The 26,998-nt window shown below is 46.2% G+C and overlaps 3 protein-coding genes across 5 annotated transcripts; 2 read left to right on the top strand and 1 right to left on the bottom strand.

Annotated features, from left to right (window-relative positions):
- Positions 1 to 2,743: 2,743 nt before the first annotated feature.
- On the bottom strand, positions 2,744 to 11,921 carry PLAGL2 (PLAG1 like zinc finger 2). The gene is made up of 4 exons (XM_085241299.1): positions 11,792 to 11,921; positions 8,958 to 9,182; positions 7,334 to 7,728; positions 2,744 to 6,430 (listed from the first exon to the last, which is right to left on the bottom strand). The coding sequence occupies exons 3-4, from the start codon at positions 7,594 to 7,596 to the stop codon at positions 5,209 to 5,211; spliced, it is 1,485 nt and encodes a 494-aa protein (XP_085097425.1). The 5' UTR covers positions 7,597 to 7,728; positions 8,958 to 9,182; positions 11,792 to 11,921; the 3' UTR covers positions 2,744 to 5,208.
- Positions 11,882 to 16,644, top strand: POFUT1 (protein O-fucosyltransferase 1). The gene is made up of 7 exons (XM_019622106.3): positions 11,882 to 12,086; positions 12,166 to 12,287; positions 12,390 to 12,572; positions 13,160 to 13,272; positions 13,887 to 14,079; positions 14,350 to 14,592; positions 15,160 to 16,644. The coding sequence occupies exons 1-7, from the start codon at positions 11,987 to 11,989 to the stop codon at positions 15,346 to 15,348; spliced, it is 1,143 nt and encodes a 380-aa protein (XP_019477651.2). The 5' UTR covers positions 11,882 to 11,986; the 3' UTR covers positions 15,349 to 16,644.
- A 129-nt stretch (positions 16,645 to 16,773) lies between these two features.
- KIF3B (kinesin family member 3B) lies at positions 16,774 to 26,997 on the top strand. 3 transcript variants are annotated; one of them, XM_085241278.1, is made up of 9 exons: positions 16,774 to 16,930; positions 18,579 to 20,017; positions 20,606 to 20,707; positions 21,386 to 21,508; positions 21,617 to 21,735; positions 21,966 to 22,079; positions 22,734 to 22,839; positions 23,042 to 23,220; positions 26,298 to 26,997. In XM_085241278.1, the coding sequence occupies exons 2-9, from the start codon at positions 18,635 to 18,637 to the stop codon at positions 26,377 to 26,379; spliced, it is 2,208 nt and encodes a 735-aa protein (XP_085097404.1). In that variant the 5' UTR covers positions 16,774 to 16,930; positions 18,579 to 18,634; the 3' UTR covers positions 26,380 to 26,997. The 3 variants fall into 3 exon arrangements, with proteins under 3 accessions (XP_085097404.1, XP_085097403.1, XP_003212138.3); XM_085241277.1 differs by lacking the exon at positions 26,298 to 26,997 and adding an exon at positions 23,500 to 26,052; XM_003212090.5 differs by lacking the exon at positions 26,298 to 26,997 and adding an exon at positions 23,500 to 26,052 and having other exon boundaries at positions 16,900 to 17,180.
- The last annotated feature ends 1 nt before the right edge of the window (position 26,998 follows it).

Here is a 26,998-nt window from a genome sequence, read left to right on the forward strand (position 1 = left end):
CTCAAGGGCAGAGATCTCTACTTTTTTGTTGTTGTTGTTGTTGAATATTCTCATTCAAGTAAAATACCAGTACAAATATTACAAAACAAACTTTCTAAAAATAGTTGCTAGATATTAGGGACCCCTAGCACGGAAAAAAGCCAAGGCTTAGGCACTCAATAGGGCAAGGAGGAGGTGTGAGCTCAGAACTGGCTTCCACCAGCACTGCGTTGTGCACCAGCCTGGAGCAGAGGGTGCTGGGGACACCCAGGAATGGGCTGTGGGCCTGTTGACCTGGGCCTGTGCTGAGCTCTCCCTGTCCCATAGGCTTTGCACAGCTTTCTCTTTGTTGTCTCAGTACATTCACCATCAGACCTGGTTGTCTACTTGCATAGTAGTTTCAAAGAATGATACAATATGTAAAGCAGATGGTGAGAATGAAGGGGAAGGTAACAGTTAAAGTGGGGCGTTAACAAGATGTTTCTTATTGAGGATGGTTTCCCTAACTGAAAAAGAAGAGCTGATGTATCTAATAGTCCAAATTCCACCTAACTTTCTTTTGCAGTGCCTTGTCACAGTGACCTCCCAGTACACAGAAGGTACCTCCGTGTCACTGGCTGGTGTGAATTTGGGCACCAGTGGGAAGGTTTGGGGAAGACCTGGCTTCAGCCACGAGCACACAGTGCAGAGCATGCAAACTACCTGTGCACATAAGAAGCAAATCGTGCTTTCAATAGGAAAGCAAAGCTAAACCTCGGGTGTAGATGTGCAGAATATGATCTGTTTTGGACAGCAGAAAATCAGACCCAAGAAGAATTCTGCTTAAGCTGCTTCTGAAGCATTTGGTGAGTGCACAGCATGGGGATGGCAGAGTCTGCTGGGAAACGACCTGGGAGAAGACTTCCTACCTGCAGGTACAGAACACCAGGGGTATGTGGAAGGGCTCCTAAAGCAGCCTGCTCATCCACTGGTGTGAGGTGAGCACATGGCAGGTGAGGGAGCAGTACAGAGATGAGCCGAATGTGACAGAAAGCAGCACGTTCTGGGTAAAGATGGAAGCCTGAGAAGTTTTAATGGAGTGGTTCTGTTTGAGCTGTTCTGCCTTGGTTCGTGCACTTTGCCTTTTGTAGTGGCAGAGCATCTTACTGGGCTCAAGTAATTAACTGAGAAATAGGCACCCAAGGGAGAATCGAGTGAGCCTGAGTGATTGATTAGAGAAGCAAGAAGGTAGCGGTGATGGGGAGAGTGTCTTTGAAGATTTCTTCTTAAAAATTTGAACTGCAAGAAGTAGAAAATACCTCTGTGGGATTATTCTTTCCAGACAGCAAAGGCAAAGCAATGTCAGAGAAAGGAAAAGAGGATTTTTTTTTCTTTTTCTTTTTTTTTTTTTTCTCCAGTGAACTGCAGGAAATCTCCCAAGCAGCTGCTATTCACCTGTCAGCAAGGAAGGAATTAAGGAACAAAGAGCTGAACTTCCAACAAAAGTACTGAGATCATCAATCTGCCAGAAGGGAAAGAGGGATTCCCATCCAAGTGACATTTTCAACACCAGGGCTAAAGAGCAGGCACTAAGGTGAGCCAGCCGAGTGGGATCTGCCAAAGTGCCATACGTGGGTATTCTGTCAAGTGAAACTCACTGGAAACAAACGTAAGCTAAGCTGTTGTTCCTTCACACAAATGGGTTTTAAGCAAGCTGTAATGCCGAGGGGAAAAGCTCTTTGGATTCTCACACAGCTCCAGAAATGTGAGCTTGGGAAGGACTGGCCAGGTGAGTTAATCCTGTGCTGCTGTGGATGGGACTCACCTGGCATGAGCAAAGGGTTTCGTTGTTTTAGTGGGATGTTACATCCTCATCTTTTTGATAATTTAGGGAGATTCTGATCTACAATTGCTGTTTAGGTTGTGTCCTGTCCTTTCCTGGACTTGTGCTCTATATATTGGCTATCTGCACAGTCCTCAATCTTCAAGCTAGCCATGCTTCTAAGCATTCCTAAACCCTCCTGCCCAATTATTCGTTGTAGTTGCTTCCCTTGGACTCAATCTGATGACACCGTTCTGGCACAGATGTGCCTGCAATAAAAAGCTTTGCTGTCACACCTCAGTGTAAAGCCCAGCCGAGCTTGCTGTCTCCTGTATTCATTTAGCCTCTTTGAAATTACTGCTTCAAAAACTCTTCCATCAAAGTATTTTGTCCCTCCCAGGATGGCTCCATCTGCCTGTCCTGGCTGACTTGCAGTGATATCCAGCCCCAGTAGCACAATGAATGTCCCCTCACGCACGAATATCCTGTGCATACACAGAACGATTTTGCAGGCTGTGCTGCAGCACTCAACACTGCATTCTATCTACAAACAGCACCAGTTTGTCTGAGCTGATGTCTGCTGATTTTTCTGGTACCTCAGTGGACGCTTCCCAGTGACTTTAGATTCTGAAGTGGCGCATCTTAGAAGCTCAAAGTTGTTTTCTTAGAAATCAGCTAAAAGTTGCCCATGATTCGCTTCAGGAAATAATGTTTGTGTGCTTAGCATTCAAAATGGAAGCAGACTGTTATTTCAGACCGGCTGACAAATTCCTTGCAAGTGCTAGGCTCTGTTGTGGAGCAGAAACTGAATCCAGCTTCCAGTGCAAACACTTGCTATCAGCTTGAGCATGCTGTCTGCAAGAGTGCTCCCTTTGCTGCTGTCAGGTTTGATTTAGCTCACAAATGTTATTGCAAGTCCGCTCGCTGGAGGAGCTGTGGAAAGCAAACCACACATGCAACTAATAGTGACACGAATTCCATTTATTCTTTGACAGACTACTGGTAGGAGGAAGATGCCTGGCTCTAAGCTCTGCTACTGCTGCTAAAGGAATTCCAGTGATGACATCTGTTTGGAGTACGATGCAGGCAGAAAGCAAGGCCAGAAAGGAAAGAAGGTGTGCAATGGCATTGCATAAATCTGACGCTCCTTGCTGTAAGTGATCCATTCTGACCCATTTATTCTCTTAAAACTGAAGATGGAGGGTTAAGGCTTGCATATCATTGGTAATACTGTGAAACTCTTTAATTTGCAAGGAGAAAAGCAACAGCAGATGAGACTGAGGTATTCAGTGATGGTAAATAGAAGACTGCTGCGATGCCCTATTTACCTTTTCTATGATAGAGAACAAGAAGGCACTCATTGAACTTGGAAAGGCAACAATTTACAGTGGAGAAAGGGAAGTACTGCATCTAACCCAGGGGAATCATTGCCACAGGATATTGCCGAGGTAAATAAATCTTATATTACATTTTGATACAGAAGTCTTATTTGCAGCACTGCTGGCTAACCTAAAACAACTGATCTATGTTTTGGAGAATCAATGGATCACTACAAAGTCATTCTGGGAAGAATTACTAAACTAAACTAAAAATAAAATTCTTCAGTAAAATGGAAGGGGACAAGCCCATAAGCACAGGCACACTGTGGGATCGGTGGCTCAGCAGAACGTAACGTGCACTGACTGAAATGGGTGCTCTGGGGAGGTGAGCAAGGACAGTATGTGGCTTCACTGAAAGAGTTAACAGAGTAGAGGTAGATCTTGCATTTCCTAGATTTATAGGGAATCATACTGACGGATTTCCTGGCTGATATTGGCCTATGGCAGTTCTTGCATGCTGAGGTATGAAGATGTGTGTCTATAACCAGAAACGGGCTCTAAGGTTCAGCGAGAGCGCTCAGGAACTGAGAGCAGGGACCATAAAAATGCTAAATGACACCCAGCAGCTGGCTGCTGCTTGGCTGCACAGCCCTCTGGCTCAGTAGGTAGGGAAAGGATTTGGGAGGTAGGACTGGAAGCAGGTGAAGCAGGACTGGATTTCTGGAGGCAAGGCTTAAGCAGAGAACAAAAAGGCCAGTGGGACCAAATTCTAAGTGAAAGAGTGACTGCAGGCCTAAACCCTCAGCATTTGTTAGAACTTAGTGTTGGGAAAAATGCTTCAAATACAGCGACAAGTGTAAATGAAGCTGGGACCAAATTTTCCTCCCGATTCCTGGATGTCTTCACCCTAGGACAGGTTAAAAAAAAATAAACATGCATCTCTTGAGACTGCTTCATGGGTAAGCCAAAAGGTACTGACCTCGCCGAATGGTTGTGGTTCATAAAACAAAGCAAACCTAGGGGCTTGAAGCTCGTTCTCCTCCCTGCCTGGTAGGACGAGACTTGGAGCTGTGGGCCCCCACCTCCTAGCCCAGCCTTTTCTCATGCTTTGGTTTCCAAAACAGACGTACGATCTGTTTGCCTGTAGGAGATATTTAAAAGGGCTCTATACATACACCACAAACATAAGCTTAGTTCTGCAAGCTGCTCCATCCCCTTGACACGTGGATAGTCAGAGAAAATACGCAGGAAGCTGCTGCCTACAGTGGCAGAGGCTGAAGTGGTCCGAAAAGCAATGCATTTCCCCATGGGGGAAAAATGTGATAAGTGAAGAGAAATCAGTGCAACCTGACTTCGTTGTGTAAACAGTGTTCTAGCTACACCAGATATAAGGCCAGTGTATTCTGGTGCCTCCTATTTTTGTAACGGTGGAAACTGAACTGCGTTGTGTAAACAATGTTCACTGTATTGAGTTTAACCTAAAGGCTCCGCAAAGAAGAATGAGGTGATGTGTCTGAACTCTGTATGTAAACGGTCCTTGGTTTAACACTGATGTGGAGTCATCTGTATTCGATGGAGTAAGCTGCATTGGGTGAGAGGATGAGAGGTAGTGGGGAAGGACAGCTTCTTCCCCGTTGGCTTCATACAGAGTGGGTATCTTGACTTCTCCTTCTCCATGTGAAGGAATTAGCTGCTTTGCCAGAATAGCAGTGTGATAACTTGAAATGGAAGCTGGACTCTTCAAACGTTTAGCCCGAGATGAAAGAGTCTCAACTCCTTCTCAGGGACAGTCCCCTCCCAAAGAGGAACATAGCTCCAGGATCTTGGGGAAGGTCAGTGCTAAGTGTGGCTCCTGATTCACAGATTTAAAAAATTAGATAAAATATATCCAGTCTATTAGATGAAAACTTTTCGCTGTACAGGACTGAGACTGGCGTGGGAATTTCTGCTATTCAAGTCTTACAAGTGCTCCTGCCAGAGACCAGAAACCTCCTGTCTGAATCAGCTTTGCAAAGCTTTCAGACCCCAAAGGGAAGTAAGAGTTGTGCGTTTTTAAGGCTCTCCACAAAAGGGTGACTGAAAGATCTGTTCTCCAGTGCTATGTTCAGCTTATTGGAATGCCTGGTGGAAACGTGGCAGCGTGGTTGTGCTCAAGCTTGAGGTGAAGACAGGGGGCAGCGAGTGAAGGGGCCCAAAGTTCAGTGAGGCCCCAGTTCCAGGAGATTCTTGAGGTTGATGTTGCAAAGTGGAAAGCAGTGGCTGCGTCTCCCCCTGTGAGTAGCCCATGACTAATCCCCCTGAAGATACAGGTGGATTGCAAGGAGGAAGATTAAGGGGGAGGAAGCCAAGAAGATGAGAAAAGTCCATGTTAGCAGCACAGAGAGCCTCTGAAAGGTTAGCAGGGCTCTTGGAAAGCAAAGCCTCATCCAGAGCGGGTGGCTGAGGCGAAGAGGACTGAGGCTCACCAGATGAGAGAGACAGGCTGCCAGGGAAGTCTGACAAAAAGCTGTCCACCTCTACTTTGGGTAGTTTCTCAGGCAAATATGAGGTAGATCCAAGCTGATACTTTGGAGGAGGTTGCGGTGGGGAAGAGATAGGAGAAGACGACTCCAGAGGATAACTCATTCCCATCGGAAGAGAATTGGGAACCAAAGAATGGGGCATCCCTGAGCTTGGCATGGTTTGGAGATGCGTACTGTACATGCCCACAGGCAACATGCCAGGGAAGCTCTTACCACCTATCATGTCTCTGGATGCCATACACAGGACGGGACTCAGCTCTTCTTTTACCGCTACAGATGAGCTGCAGCTTAGAAGACCCAGCATGTCAACTGGCTCCGTCTTAATCTTCAGCAGTTCCTGGGAGTGGCTTTTCTTCATGTGCCTGGTCAGATGATCCTTCCGCCCAAACCTCTGAGCACAGTACTGGCACAGGAAGTCCTTCCGCCCCGTGTGCACCACCAAGTGTCTCCGCACATCTTTCCGGGTGTAGAAGCGTCTGTCGCAGTGGTCACACGGGTGCTTCTTTTCCTTGGCTCCACCAGAAGCTCGTCTGGAATGAGCTTTGAGGTGCTCCAGCAGGACTTGGGTACTTTCAAATGTCTGGAGGCACACCTTGCAGCTGAGATCACCGCTGGCGGCAGCGTGCATGGCCAGATGTCGCCTAAAGCCCAGCTTTGTGTTGTAGTTCTTGCCACACTCAGGACAGTGGAGGGCCTCCTTGTTGGGATCGTGGGTCTGCAGGTGGTTGCGAAGGTGATCTTTCCGGTGAAACATCTTCTCGCAGTACATACACTGATGAGGCTTCTGAGCAGAGTGAGTGGCCATATGCCTTTTGGGAGAAAAGCAGGAAAGTTTAGACTAGTGTTCAACCCCTAAGAGAACTCGTGCTACTTTTTCAAATGTTCCATGTGTTCTGTGCTCTATGCCATAAAAATCCCAGGTGGCGTTTTAATTTTACTAACAGATGCAGAACTGGCAGCCTGGGCAGCAGGCACAGAAGCACAGCATTTCATGCACTGGTTAATGAGGCTGTCACAGCAGTACCTGTCTTCCCTAGTAGGCATCAACTCTGCAGATGAACACTTCAGTTGCCTACTTGGTTCCTGTTCTTTAAGTTGAGGCTATCAAAGGGGGAAATGACAATGAAAATTCATGACAAATACGTGTTTGCTGATGAGATAGTTTCATTTCATCAGGAAGCACCAGACTTTGTCGCTATCTGCTGACAGCTAATATGGACTGATTTTATCTTGGTAGCTTATACTGTCTGAAACCGTGGTTCATCTAGTCTTCAAGTTCCCAGTGGAACTTTAATTATTCTATCTAATATTTCAGTGGATAAATGGGAACTCTGCTTCATGCTACAGCAATAGTGCCATAGAAATATTCCTGTGATTAAAGTTACAAAGGTAGGGCTTAACAAATGTGAATGCTATTTTTTCTTTTCGTTTTGCTTTTTAATCTGTGAACTTCAATTTCTCCTTCAGTTTCCTCTGTGGTAAAAACAAAAACATATTGAGCTCAGGATAAACTATTATCTGGAGCACTGCAAGGTGCTTAAAGAGATGCCAAGTATGGTAATATCTGGGACTCAGCTGCTTTGCAAGGTAACAAGGGCATTCCCCCTCCTCCACCTTCTCAGAAATTCAATCAAAAAAACACGATGGAGGGGTTTTCCCCTTTCTTCTGGTAGAGGAGCACTGTTCTGCAGAGGCACTCAGCAGTTACCTACCTATACAGCTTGTACTTAGATGCAAAGGCTTTGCCACAGTGCAGCTGAGGGCAGTTGTATGGTCTCTGCTCAGTATGAGAAAGTGTGTGAGTTCTCAGCTTGTCCACATTAGTGAAGGAGGTCTCTGATATTTCACACTGGCATTTTCCCTGACTTTCAGTCTCTTCACCTCTTGGCCTAGGAACTAATTTCCAGCCTGTCTCGTCCTCCTCCTGCTTTGCATCTTGAATCCAGTTGGGAACACTGGGAAAAAATGCCGTCATGGCAGGCCTAGTACAACGTGGCCATGTCAAGCAGAACTCGAGCCTGCAGATATCTCACTGTGATGCTGTTTGGGTGCAGTTTCCGCTGGAACCCTCAGTGACCAAACTGCTTTAACAGCAAAACGTCATCATCTGGAATCACAGAAGAATTGGTGTTAAGGTCCTGCAGCTTCCACTTGAGCACACAAACACAGGTGAGCATTCAACAAGCACCACAGACACGTGAAGACACTCATGCTGCACGTTCACAGACTTGGGAAACTCACATCTCCAGAATTCATGTGGTTCTTTTCTCCCTTAATCCCTATCTCACTTGCCTGAATAAAGCTTAAGCTTCTCTGAATAATGTTTTTACAACTGTTAACAGCCAGTGTTACCTGCTGCATGCATTTTGTCCTGAAATAAGTGGGTGTCTCCCTGTGCCTCCAAATACCCCACCTTTCCCAGGCTCTTTTTGTGGAATTTCTTCTCATCTTCTTTTTCTATGTTCTTCCTTCCTCTTGACCTTTGCTCACATGGAATTCCTTTCTAGAACTTCCCCAAGGAATTAAGGCATGTATTTATTGTTTTTCACCTTACCAGCCTGTTACACTAGTAAGACCATCTCCTAGCAAACCAACCTGCACGACCACTCATAGGTTAACTAGGCTGTGGAAGAAAACTTGCTACTACCAGCAATATCACACCTTTTTCAGGAAGACAGAAAATGCGACTTCTCCTGAGGGTGCTATTAGTCATTGTGCTTTCTGTTTTCTATCGTAGGTAAGTTTTCCCTCTCTGAATTACCCTCTCTGTTGTTCTTCAGTTGTGTTTGTCTTGTCGGTAGAGCGCTGCATTTCTGTAAGGTTCTACCAGCAGTTACCAGTAAGCAGTTAGCTGGAATAAAAACCTCAGAAAAGATCTCTTTCACTGAATTTAGCTGCCTAAGAAACTCTTCTTAAAATAGCATCAAACCCTCAAGCTCTTTCTTACTCCATGATTGCTTCAGAGGGAGGAACTTCCTGCCTGTACATCAGCATGAGTGCCAGTTGTGGGCAGGATGTGCAACTGTGAGGGAACTAACCAACCCCCACCAAGAAAGTGCACCAGTGAACGTTATAAATAGCTGAAATAACAATAACGGTAGCTGCACAATCAATCACAGCACCACGAGTGTCTCCCACGGGGTGGAAAACACCGGGAAACGGGATGACTTTAAGACAATGTGTCACTAAGCATGAGGTTTGGAAATGTCTGTTAAGAATGGAATTTAGCTTTGTGCAGGCTGAACCTACACAGGCAGAACACAATAAAAAAAAGGGACAGGAATTGCTGAGGTGCCATTTTGATATAAGCCAGTGCGACGCGACAGCTGCTCCTACCCTTCAAGATGCACAAATCCTGTGTTTCAGAGTGGTCTTCCTTCATAGGTGTCTGAGACTGCAAATATTTCACCTCTGTATGGGATGGGTGCTGGAAAAGATAAATGCTTTCTATTTCCTGTGTCAGAGCTGCGCACACATTCCAAGAGTCTCTGTCATTTTCTCCAGGTATTTACTTCTTTCCCTCTGAACAAGCTCAGCCATCTGTGCTGGTTTCAGAACTACCTGAAGGAAGACAAAATTTGAAAAGTGTTGTCTTTTTAATAGTATGGTACATGAACTATCTATTGCTCTCTGAGCAGAAACCCAAATACACGAGTCAAGATGCAATAATCTCTGACGTCGATTACTGTAAAACTTAATTAACCTGTCCTTAGAATAGTGAGGTTTTAGCAAGACAAAAGGACTCCACCTATTTGAGCCTGTTTCTAATTCTAAAGGCATGTCATAGGACACTCTGACAGCTGCAGAATAAGAAAGAAAAACAGAACAAAATGAGGAGCTTGCACATTATCAGTGAACTCTATAGCGACTTGGTTCACCTATTAGTAGCAGCAGAAGCATAGGGACACAGATCTTCCAAAGATTAACAATGTAGCTCATGCTTGGCTAGAAAACTCTCTGCACAATCCATTTTTTGTATTCAAAGTATGTTTCCAATGCGCTCGCATTGATTCTAATGCTGCAGCTGCCAGAGAAACAGTCACTGCAGCACAGAAACACTTCACCTCCACTCATTCTCTTCTTTCAGACCGTAGCAGTACCAGCACTGAAGAAACTCTTTATCCTAAGAAAATTCCACTCTAGTCCATAAAAATTAGTTGCAGCCTATGCAGCTCCTGAAAACTCTGATAGGAGTAGTACAGAGAACTGTCATCACGAGATGAATCTTTCCTATGTTTCAGTAGTACAGAGGTTGAGAAGTTTTCACAGTGAACATCAAGTTCAAAAAAAAGACATCCACCTGAGGACTGGACTCCCACTAGCTGTCAGCTCACATGGCATATTTCATTACTACATGTGTCAGCTTAAATTTAAGAAAGTCCCTGGCACAAAATCCTTCGCCTTGCTTTGACAGTTTTTTCCAGTAGCTACACCTCAAATAGTGGTTCAGTCATATAGCGCTGCTGCACAGCTTCTGCCCCTGGACAGCCTTTCAGTGCCACAGAACTGGGACCTGTACAAAATAATAGGAAAAACCAAGAGGAGTCTGGATCAGTTCACTGACCACCACCTGAGCTGTGTCAGTCCCACTGCAGCAGATTGGCAGAAGTAGGGAGGCCAGGACAATGCCCCTGCCTGACGAGTCCCGTGTTGTGTAGCTGCAGTTTCTCTTTTCTAGAGAGCATTGCTGGTGGATAATTTGAGTTTGTTCACCCTTGGGTCTGGTGAGTCTTGCTGTGCTAGGAGTCCTTTCCCTCCTGAAGACAGAGGCTGCACTCTCGTGTTCATAACTCTCCTGGGATTGGTGGGGTTGGCCATGGGGCTCTGGGTCTCCACCTGGTTCTGTATGGAGCTGGCCCAGCTATTCTGCAACTGCAGCAAGGAGACTCTGAAGGAACTCAGCCTGATGAAAAGTAATTTATTTTTCAGTTGTTCCTCCCTGAGCCGCATCAGTACCCCATTCAGGTTTCCTTTGCTATTTTAAGTTGTTCAGGCTTCTACTTGCTCAGGTGGAAGGCACCAGCAAGACAGCAGAAAGCAGAGAGCTGTAATTCTGATGGAAGCTCAGTGTTAGCCTGGAGCTGGAACTCAGAGCAGCTCCTGGCAGAGCTGCCACCTGGCAGGCACAGGGACATGGGCTCCATCCTTCTCCACAGTCACTCCAATACAGTGACCACAACACTGCAGCATTGTTCCTCATACCGAAACACAGCCACCCCCAGTCCCATTATAGGATCCTAATCGAGTTCTGCTCCAACTCCGATTGCAAAGTGCTACTGCCAGACCTCACACTGTTGGTATGACTCTTCTGTATCTTCTGTCATTTTCCAACATTGTTCTCACGTCAGTACTGTTGACCTGGTTACAGTCCTTCAGTACCGGCTTTGCCAATACTACAGCCAGGTGTAAAAATCACTTTTCTCCCTCCTCAAACACGCGGGGCTGCTCTGCCCCTGTGGTTACAGCCACACATCCAACACACATGGCATTGGGATCCCCTATGCCAACTCTTATTTCCTAACAGTAAACAACTCTGGTTGCTCCATGATTTGCAAGCAGAACTCCAGCTCCAACCTCAGCCTCACCTCTCTGCCTGACCCCGGGTGCACCTTGGACGTTCCCCTTGCATGTATACAAGGCTCCCCTTCAAATCAAACGGTTCTATGACTGTAATATCTGAAGCTCCACTCAGAGCCCCCTTGGCCACACGGGGTGCTTTTCCCTCCTGAACCTCCTCCGCGGACCGTTTCACTCCCCGAATCCCCGCCGATCTCCCCACTGACAGCGCAGAGAGGGAACATAAAGGCCGAACCAATTCCGAACCGCGGGGAACCCCGCACGCAAAATGGCTCCGGGGCGACTTATCCCCCAAATCGCTACTTCCACTCATATAGCTCCGAAGGACCGAACGCCTACAGCCGGAAGAGGGAAACAGCGGAGCCGCCGGTCCCACCGAGCATCTCCCGCCCTACTGAAGGCCCCTCGTGCCGCCCCCTCCCCGTTTCCATGGCGCAGCGCTGAGGGGAGGGCGGGAGGAGGGCCGGGCCTACGTCCCCCAGCTGCCCCCTCACGCCCCTCTCTCACCCCTCGCTCTGAGGAGGAACCCAGCCGCGGAGGGGAGGGGGCCGCCCCGACACCGCCCCCAGGCCGGTTCCGCTGCCCGCACTCACCCCGTTCCCCCGGGCCCCGCCAGGCGCGGCTCCGGCCCAGGCCGCGGCGGCCCCATTGTGCGGGGCATTGTGGGAGTGACGTCACGAGCCCCACTTCCGCTCCGATGGCGGCCGCTTCCGGTTAGAGCGGCCGGGACGGGGCGCGCGGGGCATGCCGGGACGGGGCGCCATTCCGCCGCCGTCGCCGCTGCCGCCATGGTTCCGCTGGCCGGCGCCGCTCTCCTCCTTGCGACGGTAACGGTGGCGGCGGGCAGCTGGGATGCAGCCGGCTACCTGCTGTACTGCCCCTGCATGGGTGAGGCCCTCCCGCCGCCGCTGGGCCCGGTGCCGAGGTCCCGGCGGAGGCTGAGGCCTGCTCTCTCCTCCTCCCGCAGGCCGCTTCGGAAACCAGGCCGAGCACTTCCTGGGCGCCCTGGCCTTCGCCCGAGCCCTCAACCGTACCTTGGCCGTGCCGCCCTGGATCGAGTACCGGCACCACCGCCCGCCCTACACCAACGTGAGCTGGGAACGGGGCGTGGGGGGCGGGCAGAGCCGGGGGGAGCTGCGGGGTTGGGTGGGGGATCCCGGGTCCCCGAGTGAAGCTGTCCCTGCCTCGCAGCTGCACGTTCCCTACGAGGAGTACTTCAAGCTGGAGCCCCTCATGCAGTACCACCGCGTGCTCAGCTTGGAGCAGTTCATGGAGCAGCTGGCACCGCAGCACTGGCCTCCCGGCAGGAGAGTGGCATACTGCTTTGAAGCTGCGGCGCAGAGGAGTGCTGACAAAAGCACCTGTCCTATGAAGGTGAGCTCCTCCTGCACCCCCATAGCCTGTCTGAATCTTGCAGGCCTTCCAAAAGGAGCATTTGCCTCCTGCTGCTTGCCATTCATTTGCAAACCTGGGAGCTGTCAGTCCCAAATCACTCTGTGTGCATTCCTTTCACTGTGTGCCTAACTGCACCTTCCTGCCTTTCTTTGTCAGCAAATGCATGGGGTTCATGAAGGCTGCAGGCGTGAGTTATGTCGCTTCTGAGTTGGTTGTGACTGCAAGGAGAACAAATTTAGAACAAAAAAGGCTTATTTTCTGGTCCTTGCTTGTTCCCATATGTGGTGTAGTTGTTCAACTATAAGTTGTAAAGCTGTCTCTTTAAATGCAAGTTTGTGAATGGTGGTGTTCTTCTTCTTTTCAATTTCCTTTGCCTTACTTCTCCGTTAAATTTATTTAATGTTTCACTTTCTTCCCGTGGAGCTGATATGGGCACATAGGCTGCTATATCAGTCTGCATTCTTCCAGTAACAGAGGAATAATTTGACTTAGCAGCTCAGGATCTTGTTAGATCTGTCTTTCAGCCCTATGTGTGTATTGCGCAAATGCTTCTCTCTCCTTTGCAGGATGGAAACCCATTTGGTCCATTCTGGGATCAGTTCAAAGTGGATTTTGATAAGTCTGAGCTCTTCAAGGGGATCTCCTTCAGTTCTGCATACAGGGACCACTGGCTCCAAAGGTAGCATGAAGCTGGAGAAGTGTGGGCTTTTAGAATCACTCAGGAAAACAGTTCTTCTAGTCACTTTGTAGAGCCATCATAATTTGAGGAGGAGATTGAAGTGATTACATAGCAATATAATAAAAACATTAATTTTTTTTTTTCATGAATTGTTCATTGGGCAGGCTCTTCCCGTGGGCATTAAATATGAACTCCTTTGGGCTGATAGATTTCTGAGCCGTGCTGATCATGAACGTGTTTACAGAGTCATAAGTGACTTTAGTTGTATCAGTATGTTTGGGCGACATAATTGCTCTAGCCTAGGATGAAGACATAAAATAGATTATAACTCATTGCTTCGTGTATCAGACTGCTGTCCTTTTATCTGTCAAATAGCACTATTTCATTTGTTACCAGGTATGAGGTAAAAGGTGGTAATGGAGTTTTATGTTAATGTTCTCTTCCTGTAGCAAAATGATTAGGATTTATCTTGTGTACAATTGGTATAAGGGATACTGTATATCTCAGGGTGTTCACAGGGTCCATTCCAACCTTCACAAACTCACAGTGCTCTTTGTGCCTAATTATGCATGCAGAATTGCTATATTCCTGTATTTCTGTCTGTTTCCCCTTAGGTTTCCACCATCTGAGCACCCTGTACTTGCGTTACCTGGAGCTCCAGCCCAGTTTCCAGTCTTAGAGGAGCACCGACCCCTCCATAAGTACATGGTGTGGTCTGATGAAATGGTGAAGAAAGGAGAAGCCTACATTCATTCTCTGCTGGTTAGGCCCTACGTAGGAATTCACCTGAGGATCGGCTCAGATTGGGTATGGTTCCTCTGTAAGACTTGTTGCTGTAACGCATGGAATTGCTGTAGGTGGGGGTGACCAACATTCAGCAGAAAAAAACTTGGAATAGGAACTGCCCTTCTGAAGTCTGATTGTATTTACATTCAGCAGCTGACAGTGTTTGAGTGCTGGAAATGCTGCTGGGATTCCTCCTTCAGACAGGTTGTAATGCTGCTGGCAGTGGTGAGGGATTTGGTAGTGTTTTATTGTGCTGTTTTCATTCTAACATATTTTCTCTTCTTCCAACAGAAAAATGCTTGTAACATGTTAAAGGATGGGACGGCTGGGTCTCACTTCATGGCTTCACCTCAGTGTGTGGGCTATGACCGCAGCACTGCTGTGCCCCTTACCATGGACATGTGCCTGCCAGACCTCAAAGAGATTAAGCGTGCTCTCAAGGTCTGGGTGAAGAAGACAGAAGCCAAATCTGTTTATATTGCTACTGATTCTGAGCCCTACACAAAGGAAATACAGCAGTTCTTCCAAGGAAAGGTAAGTCTTCCAGAAACTTGATCCAGCAAAAGTGCTTCAGTAAAAACTGTCCTCAGATTCTGGTATGTTACTCCCACAGTAATAGATCTCCAGGGAAATCAGGTTTAATTTCAGCAGATAATCTAAGGTATCAAAGTAACCTGTTGTTGAAATAAGATTCAAACTGCCTAGTGAGTGAGTGGAAAGATTAGGCAGAGGTTGGCACACTGTTTTTTCTTTCAGAGACTGAGGGGCAAAGTGTCCTGAAGCATTTGGAACCTTGTGCTGAAACAAATACCAGTAACTGGCCTCTCAGAGGACCTCAGCCTGTCTTAATACTTTCTGGACTCTGTTTTAATTCTGTAGATTATAAGGGAGAAATGCAAGATGTAATGAGCCACATTTATCTCTAGGTGATCTTTCAAAAATGATTTGACCTTTATCTACTCATAGATGAATTATAGGGCAACTTAGGGCAGAATCCACTCTTTTTGTATTGTATATTCCCATTTCTAGCATGATGTGAAGACATTTGGGTGGTAATAATAGATGTTTAGATTCATTTACTTTCCTTCTTTTTCTCCACAGATCAAAGTTGTAAGCTTGCAGCCAGAGGTGGCTCAGATCGACTTGTATATCCTTGGCCAATCTGATCACTTCATTGGGAACTGTGTCTCTTCATTTACTGCATTTGTAAAAAGAGAGCGCGATGTGCATGGAAAACCCTCTTCATTTTTTGGCATGGACCACCCTCCAAGGTTACGGGATGAATTTTGACCAAAAGAGGAGCAGGCTTGATGGTTCTCAGGGCTCTGAGCCTGGTGCCTCGCTGTGGGACCATGCTGGTGTTGATCACTCTGTGCAGAGCATGCTGCCTGGTTGTGGCGGAGATGTTTCCAACCCTTGGATACTTTGCACAGTCACTCTTCTGTCTGACTTCACTTCTGTGATACCAGACAGAAAAGAAATTCGAAATCATGTAGTTTATTGGAAACTGTAAACTATATGTAGTTATTAAGACGTAGTTTATATAGCTCTCCATCCTCTTTTGGGGGGGCTTACCAACAATTATGAAGAAGCTGCTCCAATTTCTTTTTTTTTTCTTCTCATTATTAATTTTATCTGGAAATGTCATTAAGCTTCTTATTGTCCAAAACTGATCATAAGTTTCTTTTCAAGTGTGAAGTATATTCAGGAATATTGTGGTCCCTGTAAGATGAAGTTTAGGATTGGAAATTGTAAGGTCTAGGTTTTATTGAGTGCCATTGCCTTACTGGACCCACGTCACCTTGGTGCCTCTTTTTCCATTCCCTGTAAAGAGATTTAATCCCCACTTACAGCAGCACTGTGAGAAGGAGCATTTGTGGGGCACAGTGATCTCAGTGGTGCTGGAGAAGTATGGTGGTGTGTTTACATGTGGCAGTTGTCCTTTTATTGGACACAGATGGGAAATCTCTCCTAGCCAGGCAGAGTTTGGAGACGTAGAGCTTTGTAGCTGTTGGTCAATGGTGGAGGTCTGTAATAGAAGTCAAACTGTTTTTAGGTTAAAACATCTGAAGTAGCTGTCACGTAGATTGGTGTAAACCATCCTTAGGTCTTTGATAGTGGTTTGGGGGTTTTATTTTTTTTCTTTATTTTTGTACTTTGTGAAAATAGTCCCTCTGACAGCAGAATTCCTGCCTGTAGGGTTTGCTCCCAGCATGGCTAACTGGGAACAGGCAGCAACAAGAAAAACATTTGGGTGATACAAACAAATCCCTTTGGCCCGGTGCAGTTTGGGTGTGGCAAATCCCAATTTGGCCAACGTCTTTTCTTAATCCCATCCTTTGGCTGTTGCTCTGCAGCACACAGGGCTCGGCTTTAGCTGCGTGTCAGCTGGCTCTCCTGCTTGTGCCTCTGCACTGCTGGGCTCACGGAGGAGCCCGGGGCGAGCGGAGAAAGACCCCGAGTGCTGCAGGGGCACTGAGGTGCTCCTTCCCTCCCTCTGGAGAGCCGCGGGAATGTTTTTTTGTTTTTTTTTTTTTTAAACAAATGTGTTATTTTTTTAATAATAATAAAATCGGTTTTGTATTCGCTCGCGTGACGCTCACATTCCTTTCTCCCCGACCCCTCCTCCCCCTCAGAGCTGTGGCAGCGAGCGGCGCGCGCCCCGCCAACCCTTTGTGGCGGCGCCGCGGGGCGGGAGCGCGTTGCTAAGGAAGTGCGCGAGGGGCGGAGGGCGCGCGTTGCTAAGGAAGTGCGCGAGGGGCGGGGGGCGCACGTTGCTAAGGAAGTGCGCGGGGGGCGGCGGCCGCTCCCACCCCTCCACTTCCGGTGCCGCGGGAGGAGGCGGCCGCGGGGCTCCATGGTGACGGCGCAGGTGAGTGTGGCCCGGCCCAGCGGGCCGAGGTGTCTCCGTAGGGTCGGGACTGAGCGCGAGCGGCGAGCGACGGGCGGAGGGCTGGCACTGACAGTAGGAGCGAAGCGGCCTGCATTGGGTTCCCGTGCTTAGAACGGAGCAGGAAAAGAGCGAAGGACAAAAGCGGCCGGGCCGGGATGTGTCAGCGCCGAGATCGGGGAGATTTGAGCCGTGAGAGAGCGGTGGTGGATTTGGGGGTGCCTGCAGCGAGGTGAGGATTGGTGGAACGAGGAGGGTCTTCGTGAGGGGAGCTGCGAGTCACGAGGCCACGGACCGGGATGGGCGCCGTGTGCCCGCCGTGCTCTCAGCCCCGCTGCTGGCCGGGCCCGGTACCGAGCGCTGCTACCGGCCGGGTTGCTTCTCCCCTCACACGCAGCCCTTCCTTGTGAGAAACCGCACGGAATCACAGCGCTCGTAAGGGACCTCTGGAGATCGGCTGGTCCGACCCCAAAAGGCTGGGTGTTTGTTAGGAGCGATTTCTTCTCTGAAGAGCGGTGATGTGCTGGTACAGCTGCCCAGGGAGTTTTGGGTCGCTGTCCTTGGAGGTGTTCTGGAGATGTGGCCCTGAGGAACGTGGGCAGTTGGCACTGTGTGTTGGGCATCTTGAAGGTCTTCCTTCACAACGGTATGGTTCTAACTGCTTTGCTCAGTTTGCTGCATGCTGTGGTCATTGGGAGTCTGCCTCCAAATGCATTCGCTACACCCCGAGCCGTACCTGGGCACTTGGGAAGCAGATGAGCTGTGCATCCAGGGCTGCAGAGAGCTGCCTCACCGTGCCCAAATGGAGCAGTGGAAGTTGTCCTCTTCATTGTTGGTTGGTGTTGGAGTGCAGCTCACTACGGTGATGTACTCACCTAGCTGGTTTGCTTGACAATATTTGCAACCACAATGACTGTACTACATCTGGCTGCCTTAATGATTTGCTTTGTAGTCAGCTTGATTGCATGGCTTTGTGAAAACTTTGGTGTAAAAATTTCTGTCTCTCGATTCTTGGTAGAATGTGAAGGTCATATCAGCTTTCCCTGGTGTGGAAACACAACATTCAGGGGATGAAAAATGGGCAAACTATTTAATGACGTTATTTTGCATCCTCACAGCTGCTGTTTGGAACATCTGTTGTGCTGTAAGTAGGCTTCTAGAAAGCGACTATACAAGTTTTAATTCATGAAAAAGCTTTTGGGTGGCATTTGAATGCACTACTGTTGCTTCAGAAAAAAATGGGTGTAGGTTTTAAGGCTGTAGTGGCAGGATGGTCCTGATGATGCACCACATCACTTCAGATGTGAGTTAATTGTAACATAAAGGTCTCATAAAAATGAGAAGTTTTCTTCAGTACACTGGAGATGTAAAAAGAGGACACTCAGAAAATACCACATTGATATTTTGATAGGTGGGTGAAGTGCTTAATGAAAGCACCTGATGGATTCGCTTTCAAGCTGTATTCCAGGCGGTATGGACAGAGCAACTCTTTCAAAGTAGGAGATTTACATCAAAAAGCTAAATGATACCAAAATTCTGCTTGAATAGATGAGTCGAATCTCTGACTGTTGGCAAAATTGTCATCTGCAGAAAACTGCCTTTGTTTATTCCTCTTTTGTTTTTGTTTTAGGCTTCTAGCACTGGATCATCCGTCGATCAGATCACGTCAGCCACAGACCTGCTGTCATGTCTAAGTTAAAGAGCTCTGAGTCTGTTCGGGTGGTGGTTCGATGCCGGCCGATGAACAGCAAAGAGAAGTCAGCTTCGTATGAAAAGGTTGTTAATGTGGATGTCAAATTAGGGCAGGTCTCGGTGAAGAATCCACGGGGAACATCTCATGAACTGCCAAAAACTTTCACCTTTGATGCTGTGTACGACTGGAATTCCAAACAGGTTGAACTCTATGATGAGACCTTCAGACCTCTTGTGGACTCTGTTCTGCAAGGTTTCAATGGGACAATCTTTGCTTATGGGCAGACTGGAACAGGGAAAACCTACACGATGGAGGGGGTGCGTGGTGATCCTGAAAAAAGAGGGGTCATCCCCAATTCTTTTGATCACATCTTCACCCACATCTCTAGATCTCAAAATCAGCAGTACCTAGTTAGAGCTTCTTATCTGGAAATATACCAAGAAGAAATCAGAGACTTGTTATCAAAGGATCAATCCAAACGGCTGGAGTTAAAGGAGAGGCCAGACACAGGTGTATATGTTAAGGATTTGTCTTCCTTCGTTACAAAAAGCGTCAAAGAGATAGAGCATGTCATGAACGTGGGAAACCAGAATCGCTCTGTTGGTGCCACCAACATGAATGAACACAGCTCTCGATCTCACGCCATTTTTGTGATCACTATTGAATGCAGTGAGCTGGGACTTGATGGAGAGAATCACATCCGTGTTGGAAAACTCAACCTGGTAGATCTTGCAGGCAGCGAGCGCCAAGCTAAGACTGGAGCACAGGGGGAAAGGTTAAAGGAAGCTACAAAAATCAATCTCTCTCTTTCAGCTTTGGGCAACGTTATATCTGCCCTAGTAGATGGCAAAAGCACACACATTCCATACCGGGACTCAAAGCTAACTAGGTTACTCCAAGACTCATTAGGTGGCAATGCCAAGACCGTGATGGTGGCCAATATAGGCCCTGCCTCTTACAATGTAGAGGAGACTCTTACGACGCTGAGATATGCCAATCGTGCCAAAAACATTAAGAACAAGCCGAGAGTGAATGAGGATCCTAAGGATGCTCTGCTACGTGAATTCCAGGAAGAAATTGCTCGACTCAAGGCACAGCTGGAGAAGCGGTCTATTGGCAAAAGAAAGAGGAGGGAAAGGAGGAGAGAGGGTGGGGAAGAAGAGGAGGATACTGAGGAGGGTGAGGATGAAGGAGATGACAAAGATGACTATTGGAGAGAGCAACAAGAAAAGCTGGAGATTGAAAAGAAAGCTATTGTTGAGGACCACAGCTTGGTAGCCGAAGAAAAGATGAGACTGCTGAAAGAGAAAGAGAAGAAAATGGAGGACTTGAGGCGAGAGAAGGAAGCAACAGAAATGCTGAGTGCTAAAATCAAGGTAGAATTCTTTGCCATGCTTTCATACTTCTTACGAGCAACTTATTAGGCTATGGGGAGAATAGCAGGTTGCTTAATTTGGAAAAATATTTCAAAAGGTTTCCAGAATAGTGATTTGTGTTTGATCAGAAGATTTTGTTTAGTTTCCACCATTAATTACATTCCTCAATATTCATGAGTCGTTGCATTGTTCTTATGTGCTGATCTTGTGGAATCTTCAGCAATCTGCACAATAAAACGTGATGATACATCTTATCACAAGCTGTGAAACAAACAATGCTTCATTGTGCAACAGATCATTAACAAGTTTTTTTTTACATGAGAATATGCATTTTAGTTCTTCAGATAGGCCACACTGCAGCAGTTTGTAATTCTAAGCAAGTTATGCCTTCATTAACCCCTACATTCTTTAGGGATGCTTAGAAATAGCCATTCTCATAGCAGCTGACTTAGAAGAGAATGTTAAGTAAGAGAGGTGCCCTCGTGAAGAAGTTGGATAAGTAGAGAGAGAGAAAGTTGGGTTCTGTAGGAAAGACTTTGTTAGCTGGTCACCAGGAGAGAAACTTACAATCTTGTCTTTTTCTTTCAGGCAATGGAAAGCAAACTTCTGGTGGGAGGGAAAAATATTGTGGATCACACAAATGAGCAGCAGAAAATCCTGGAACAAAAACGACAGGAGATTGCAGAACAGGTACAAGCAGCAACGTTATTTACTTTGTACAAAAAAAAAACCCAAAAACTTACCTGCAGAACTTTTATAAATCGTTGTATGAGGAGAAAAGGTAAGAAAGTTTGCACAGGGTTAACCCTGGCATTGCTTTAATGGCAATTGTTGATTTCAAAAGAAGGGGCAAGGGCTTGCGTCCTATTTGTTGTGTGAAATTTGTAGAGAAGGTTTGTAATAGTTCTCTTCCAGTTTTTCACATGAAACTTTTATATCCTATCTATGTCTGTAAGTGAAGATATAATTGGAAGGCTCAGACTGTGACAATTCAGCTGTCAACTCAGGAGAACAAGTGCTTATTATGTGATAGAAGCTTATTTTCTGTTATGCATTCTTTCTTGGTGATTCTTTGACTAGTATGAATTGATTAAAAAAAAATTTAAACACAGCGTTTAATTACTTTAATTAAAGCTTGAGCACTTATTCACAGTATCTGATTCCAATAGACCCTTCAGCAAAGTAAAGACAAAGAAGAGCTAATGCTTCTGGTATTTCTAAGGCAAGAGATAGGAAGAACTAGAAGCTAAAGCAAAAGCCCTGGAGCCCAGGGAAGTAAAAACCTCCCGAGTGTTGGATTCGTGCATGTCAGCCTGGAGGTAGCAATGTAATTGTGGTCTCTGATCTTTTGTACATGACATTCTTCAGAAACGTCGGGAGCGAGAAATCCAGCAGCAGATGGAAAGTCGGGATGAGGAAACACTGGAGCTGAAGGAGACCTATAGTTCTCTTCAGCAAGAGGTGGATATAAAGACCAAGAAACTTAAAAAGGTAAAAAGAACTTGACTCCACATCTCCTGGGTTAAATAAAATCAGCTTGTGTGTGAGACTGAGAGAAACGTTGGAAATTTATGACTTTGGCTCCATGGTCTGTTCCAGTTATTTTCCAAGCTGCAAGCTGTGAAGGCAGAGATCCATGATCTCCAAGAAGAGCACATCAAGGAGCGCCAGGAACTGGAACAGACCCAGAATGAGCTTACCAGGGAACTAAAGCTGAAGTAAGTCCTTTCACTTCATTGCCTGGTAACTGTAACAGAGATTGTTTCTATGGGTGGGGAGTAAAAGGAGGGACTGAATTCAGATGCTTGCGGAACAAGATTTAAACATGAGGAAGCTAAAACATTCCTCCCTTTTCCAGGGCTGTATTAATTCCCAGGGAGAGGAGCAGTGGAGAGTCACCAGCTAACTGTGTTTCTTGTGTATTTCCCATTTTTGTGGTTGTATGCAGGCACCTGATTATTGAAAATTTTATTCCTTTGGAAGAAAAGAATAAGATCATGAACAGGTCATTCTTTGATGAAGAGGAAGACCAGTGGAAACTGCATCCCATAACCCGTCTGGAGTGAGTGTACTTCTGATTTTTTAATTAAGATCAAATCGTAGGTCACATGAAGCCCTCTAGTTGCCAAAAACAAGGTACTCCAACAGAGAAAATCATGGTTTTAAAATGGCCCTCCAAAGTTCTTATGTATTCTTGCAGTATTATAAAACAAAGTTTTCGTTCATCTAAGTAGGTTGAATAAAATAGGAATATACAGTTTGGAACATTTCTTCTAAGTGAGTCCAACATTTAAATGTAAAATATATGTAACACTGCATGCACCATTTAATATCAGTAAGCTCTTATCATATTTGTTTTCTGATTTGGTTAAGAAAGCTCTCAAAAATTATTATGTGAGAGCTGTGGATAGATCCTACCCCTTTACAGAGGACGTTCTGTAAAGTAAATTTAGAATGTTAGGTGCAGCTGTGTGCATCTGTGGCCTTTATGATAAAAATTATGCAGAAATCCCTTGTTTCACGCAGGGAACAGATGCAGATGCCAAGGGATAACAATCTTACCTTCTCATCTCTGTCTGTAGGAAGAGCTGTTCTGGGAAATGCAGTCTAGGTAGTTTCTGCTTGCTTGAAATACGTTTCCAAATGTTTTACCTCATAAACTCCAATAAGTCTTTATTTTTGGTGTCTAATAGACTGAATCTGTGTGTTTTTCTAGTAACCAGCAAATGATGAAAAGACCAGTGTCTGCTGTAGGATACAAAAGGCCGCTGAGCCAGCATGCCAGGACATCCATGATGATTCGTCCAGAGGCTCGGTACAGGGTAAGCCCAGATGTTGTTACAGCCTTCATACATTCACCTTCCTAATCAGAGAAATGTAAATTTCAGAGGATTGTTAGTTCTTCTATGGGATGTACAGAGTGTCTTGGATACATTTACAATGTCCTGCAGAATAAGTTTCCAGAGGAAAAGAAACTATCTGTATGAAAGTGTATAGGCTTTAATTCCAATTGTACTTTCTCAGGCAGAGAATATTGTATTACTGGAACTTGACATGCCCAGCCGAACAACAAGAGACTATGAAGGTCCAGCCATTGCTCCCAAAGTTCAGGCTGCTCTAGAAGCAGCTTTGCAGGATGAAGATGAGATCCAGGTGGATGCTTCAACCTTTGAGAGCACTTCAAATAAAAAACCAAAATCCAGGTGAGTCAAATTTTTAGTAAGTAGACTAGCAGATAGGAGAGTTACAAATACAATTGCTCTCTGTCTACAGTTCTCATCAGTAAAGCTATGGCTAAGTTGGTTGTAAAGCAGAAATAGAAAGAAAGGAAAATAGGGCAGTAGAGAAAGCTGGGACTGATTAGAAAATAAATCCAGTTTTTTTTAAAAAAAAACAACAACAGCTTTGGAAGATTAATTTTGACATGTAACAGGTGACATTGTTGGGGCTTTTTGTTTATTTTTTCATTTTTACTTCTTCAGGCCTAAAACTGGAAGGAAATCAGGGGGATCCTCTTCAGCAGGCACCCATAGTTCTCAGCTCTACCCACAGTCCCGAGGGCTGGTTCCAAAGTAAAACCAGCAATTCCTCTCCAGGGCGTGAACAGCTTTTGCCTTCTGAGAGCAGAGACAAGTAAAAACCTGCAGAGAGACCTCCCAGCCAGACTCCAACCCCTTTCCCCTGGAGGTGGCCTCTTTGCTGTTTAACTGACTTGTGCCAGTCCAGGTACACTGAGCCACAGGAAGATACGTGTTTGCAATTCAGCATTTGGCCTCTGTAGGAAACAGATTTTAGTTAGGAAATCAGAAATGCATGAGGTACGTTACAGTGTATTAGAAGCAATGGGAAGCATGGGGATCACCTCACAGCGTCACCATCTCTCCTCCTGCACTAGCCCTTTTGCTGCACTTGGCTTTTTTGTTGGGCAGTAAGAAGACAGAGTTGAAAGTCATCTCAACAGAACCACCGCTCCAGAGCTTCATAGTGAGAATCAAATGAGGTTAAAAAGCAGAGGATCCACCCAAACTTGACTAGGTGCAGTTTTTCCTCTTCCTGCTTGAAAGACTGGCATCATCATTTGGGGTTAAGAAGTTGATCTGAACGGGCAGATTGACAGCTGTCAGCATGTACTCACCACCAGATAGCTGTGCCTCCCTTTCAAACTGTAGGACAAAAAAGGGACTTCAAAGAATTTTGTTGCTTTCTAGACAGGAAGCAATAGAAATTGAAGTCCTTGTTTACAAGCATAAATTTAGCTCCACTAAACTGACCTCCTACAGATCACACCCCTACCAGCAAGAACCACCTTGTCAAAGAATACATCTGCATTCCAGTGCCAGCTCCACTGCTTGCTTCCTCTTTGTTGCCTCCATCTTTTTCCCTGGCATTTGAAACCAATATCCACACTGAGTCTTTGAACGGTGGTGTGGTGCATGCAATTTTCTCAGATCTCCCACTGGTCGCAGGAAATGTAGCACTGGCATGGAGCTATCTTCTGAGCAGGCTCGTAGGGCTGACTCTGCCCTCCCCTCTAAGCTGGGTCGAGGGTAGAGCACCATGACAAGAAGCCATCTGTGAGTGCACTGTTCTTGTAAGTATGGTCCCTTCCCTTGGTGTCTAAGGAGCTTCAACATACGGTACTCTTTGTGCCTCACCCATTCCATATTAGAAGCTTTTCCCCTGCACCTCCCCGACCAGGCAGGGCCCAGTGGGAGTGAAAGCACATATAGCCAAGTCTGTATAATGGAATCTGGTACTAAATCCAGGGGTTGTAGTTTGAAAACAAGGGAGGAAGAACTCCTGCTTTTGATGGTCTCTCTGCAAGCTGCCCTTTGACTTAAGCAGGCTACTGTAAAGCTGCAGGCTCGTGTGGCAGGGTTGAGGGAGATGGAGCTGCCATGTTGAAGACAGTAAGGTGTCCCTGTCTAGTGTTGCACAGCTCATTCATAAGTTTTAGTTTGTTGTATATTGAGACTTGGGATGTTACATTTTTCTGGTTGCTGTTGGCTGTCATCCTATGAATGTTTTTACCTATTTCCTCTCCTTCACTGATGACTTCCTCCAGACTGACATGTGTGAGTGTCTGAGGACTTGCCTGGTTTTAGAAATGCTCTGATATATGGACTCTACCTTGTGTGCTCGTTACGTATCTGCTGAGTGACTTCACCCAGGCTGGAGAACTCCATTATATCTGACCCCCATGAGCAGAAGGAACTGAACACTCAGCACAGCTCACCTCTGCATCTTGCGGGCATGGTGCCTCGGTGAGCCAGCTGCCCGGGTGGGCATGGTTAAACTCTAAGTCAGCTGCTTTGATTCGTGGAGTGCTTTTCTGGATCACAAGATTAATATATATATACACACACATATATATATATTTTAGTTTTGGTGGAGGAAAGATGAGTTTGCCTGTAACTGAGAGAGCAGTCATCTGACAAATTTCTTTCAACTAGAACATGGAAACCTGGCATAATCTTCCTTTTTATAAAGCACTGTTTACGTACAGAGAGCCTTTTAATTAGCTCTTGTTGCATAATATAATGTCGCCTTCTCTTCCCTCTCCTCCGTCTTTCTCTCTAGCACATAATCTTCTGTACTTTGACATTTTAAAAGATGATTGTATGCTGTAAATGCTCAGAGAACTGAAATGAAACAAGGGGGTTTTACAACCTGAAAGAGCAACTTAATATATACACATGCATATGTACATACCTATATGTACACGTATGTTTAACGTGAATATGCACACACAGCCACATCTGTGTTTGCACACTCACACCCTTCCTCAGTCACCACAGTTCCATAGGGAATTCTGTGTTCAATTCAAATGCTGGAAACTCCCCTTGTGGCAGGACCAGGATGGTGGAAATTACAGTGCAAACCCAAACTGTTCTCGTTTCAATGTTGACAAGCTAGCTGGTTGATATGTCAGAAAGGCTCTGCTTTTAATTCTGTAGAAATTCATTAGCAAGGTGAAAGAAGTTCAGTAGGATGGAAAAAAGAATAAAATTGCATATTTAGTCATTGTATTGAAATCAGAGCTGTGGTTAGAGGTTTGGTTAGTGTGCTACGGGCAATCTCAGATTGCTACAGAAGCTTTTAAATTCTCATTTCGATGGACTTACCCATGAGCAGATACTCGGTGGCACTGATATTAAGGGAAATGCATTGTCTTAAGCTCTACAAAGCGTACCGAGTGCTGGGTTGAAGTTTTTAATGAACATTCCTGCCAAGCTTGCGTGCCTCTGGGTGTTATCTGAACCATCTGGGCTTCCTGCAGGTTAACTGCCGAAGACAGGAAATCCAGCAGACTCCTGCAAGAGGCCCTGGGACATTGTGCACAGCCACAGCTTTTCTCATAGGGACGTTTGACATCCTTATCCTCGCTCTGATCTGTATAATGGGATCTTTACTTCCAAAACAGCGACGTGCAGCAGAAGTGGCCCTCTGGTTCTGGCAGCAAGCAGCACTGAGGCGTAAGAGCTCAAGCACTTTCTTAAAATCCTTACTACAGATCGAATGCCTTTTTAACAATATTGGCTTGCTGCTCCCATCTTCTCAAGCACATACCTTTGTGACAGCGTTTTAGCTGCATTACACAGATCAGAGCAGGCTTCTGTGCACTGTAGATGCACTGAGCTTCGGAGACACCTGCAGCCCTGCGCTCCTTTCCCGTGTGACGTCCGGGCTTTAAAACGTTCCATTCGTGCAGCGTTAAAGCACAGATTGGCGGACGGAACCTGCACAAAGCCCAGCGCCAGGCTGAGGCGTGCTGCCAACACACGGCGCTGCCCGCTTTCCCCATCCCTTGGCTTTGGCACCGGGGGTCCCGCTGCCCCCCCCAGCCCATCCCCTCCCGGCGATAATTCCGCCCGTATTTATTTGTATCATTTCTTTCTTTTTTTTTTTTTTTTCTTCGTCTAGGAATGTAAAATGACCCTAAAACACAGCGCGTAATAAAAACGATGAGATTTATCGCAT

This window comes from Meleagris gallopavo, chromosome 22 (genome assembly GCF_905368555.1).
Source record: "Meleagris gallopavo chromosome 22, MGAL_WU_HG_1.1, whole genome shotgun sequence".
Lineage (NCBI taxonomy): Eukaryota > Metazoa > Chordata > Aves > Galliformes > Phasianidae > Meleagris > Meleagris gallopavo.

What these genes read in the sequence shown, in the direction of transcription:
- PLAGL2 (XM_085241299.1), bottom strand. Translation starts at nt 7,596, where the DNA reads ATGACGGCATTTTTTCCCAGTGTTCCCAACTGGATTCAAGATGCAAAG. An exon ending in TCTAAGTACAAGCTGTATAG is followed by an intron (nt 6,431 to 7,333) that starts GTAGGTAACTGC and finishes TTCTCCCAAAAG; the next exon opens with GCATATGGCCACTCACTCTG.
- POFUT1 (XM_019622106.3), top strand. Translation starts at nt 11,987, where the DNA reads ATGGTTCCGCTGGCCGGCGCCGCTCTCCTCCTTGCGACGGTAACGGTG. An exon ending in ACCGCCCGCCCTACACCAAC is followed by an intron (nt 12,288 to 12,389) that starts GTGAGCTGGGAA and finishes CCTGCCTCGCAG; the next exon opens with CTGCACGTTCCCTACGAGGA. An exon ending in AGGGACCACTGGCTCCAAAG is followed by an intron (nt 13,273 to 13,886) that starts GTAGCATGAAGC and finishes GTTTCCCCTTAG; the next exon opens with GTTTCCACCATCTGAGCACC.
- KIF3B (XM_085241277.1), top strand. Translation starts at nt 18,635, where the DNA reads ATGTCTAAGTTAAAGAGCTCTGAGTCTGTTCGGGTGGTGGTTCGATGC. An exon ending in AGACCAAGAAACTTAAAAAG is followed by an intron (nt 21,509 to 21,616) that starts GTAAAAAGAACT and finishes GGTCTGTTCCAG; the next exon opens with TTATTTTCCAAGCTGCAAGC. An exon ending in ACCAGGGAACTAAAGCTGAA is followed by an intron (nt 21,736 to 21,965) that starts GTAAGTCCTTTC and finishes GGTTGTATGCAG; the next exon opens with GCACCTGATTATTGAAAATT.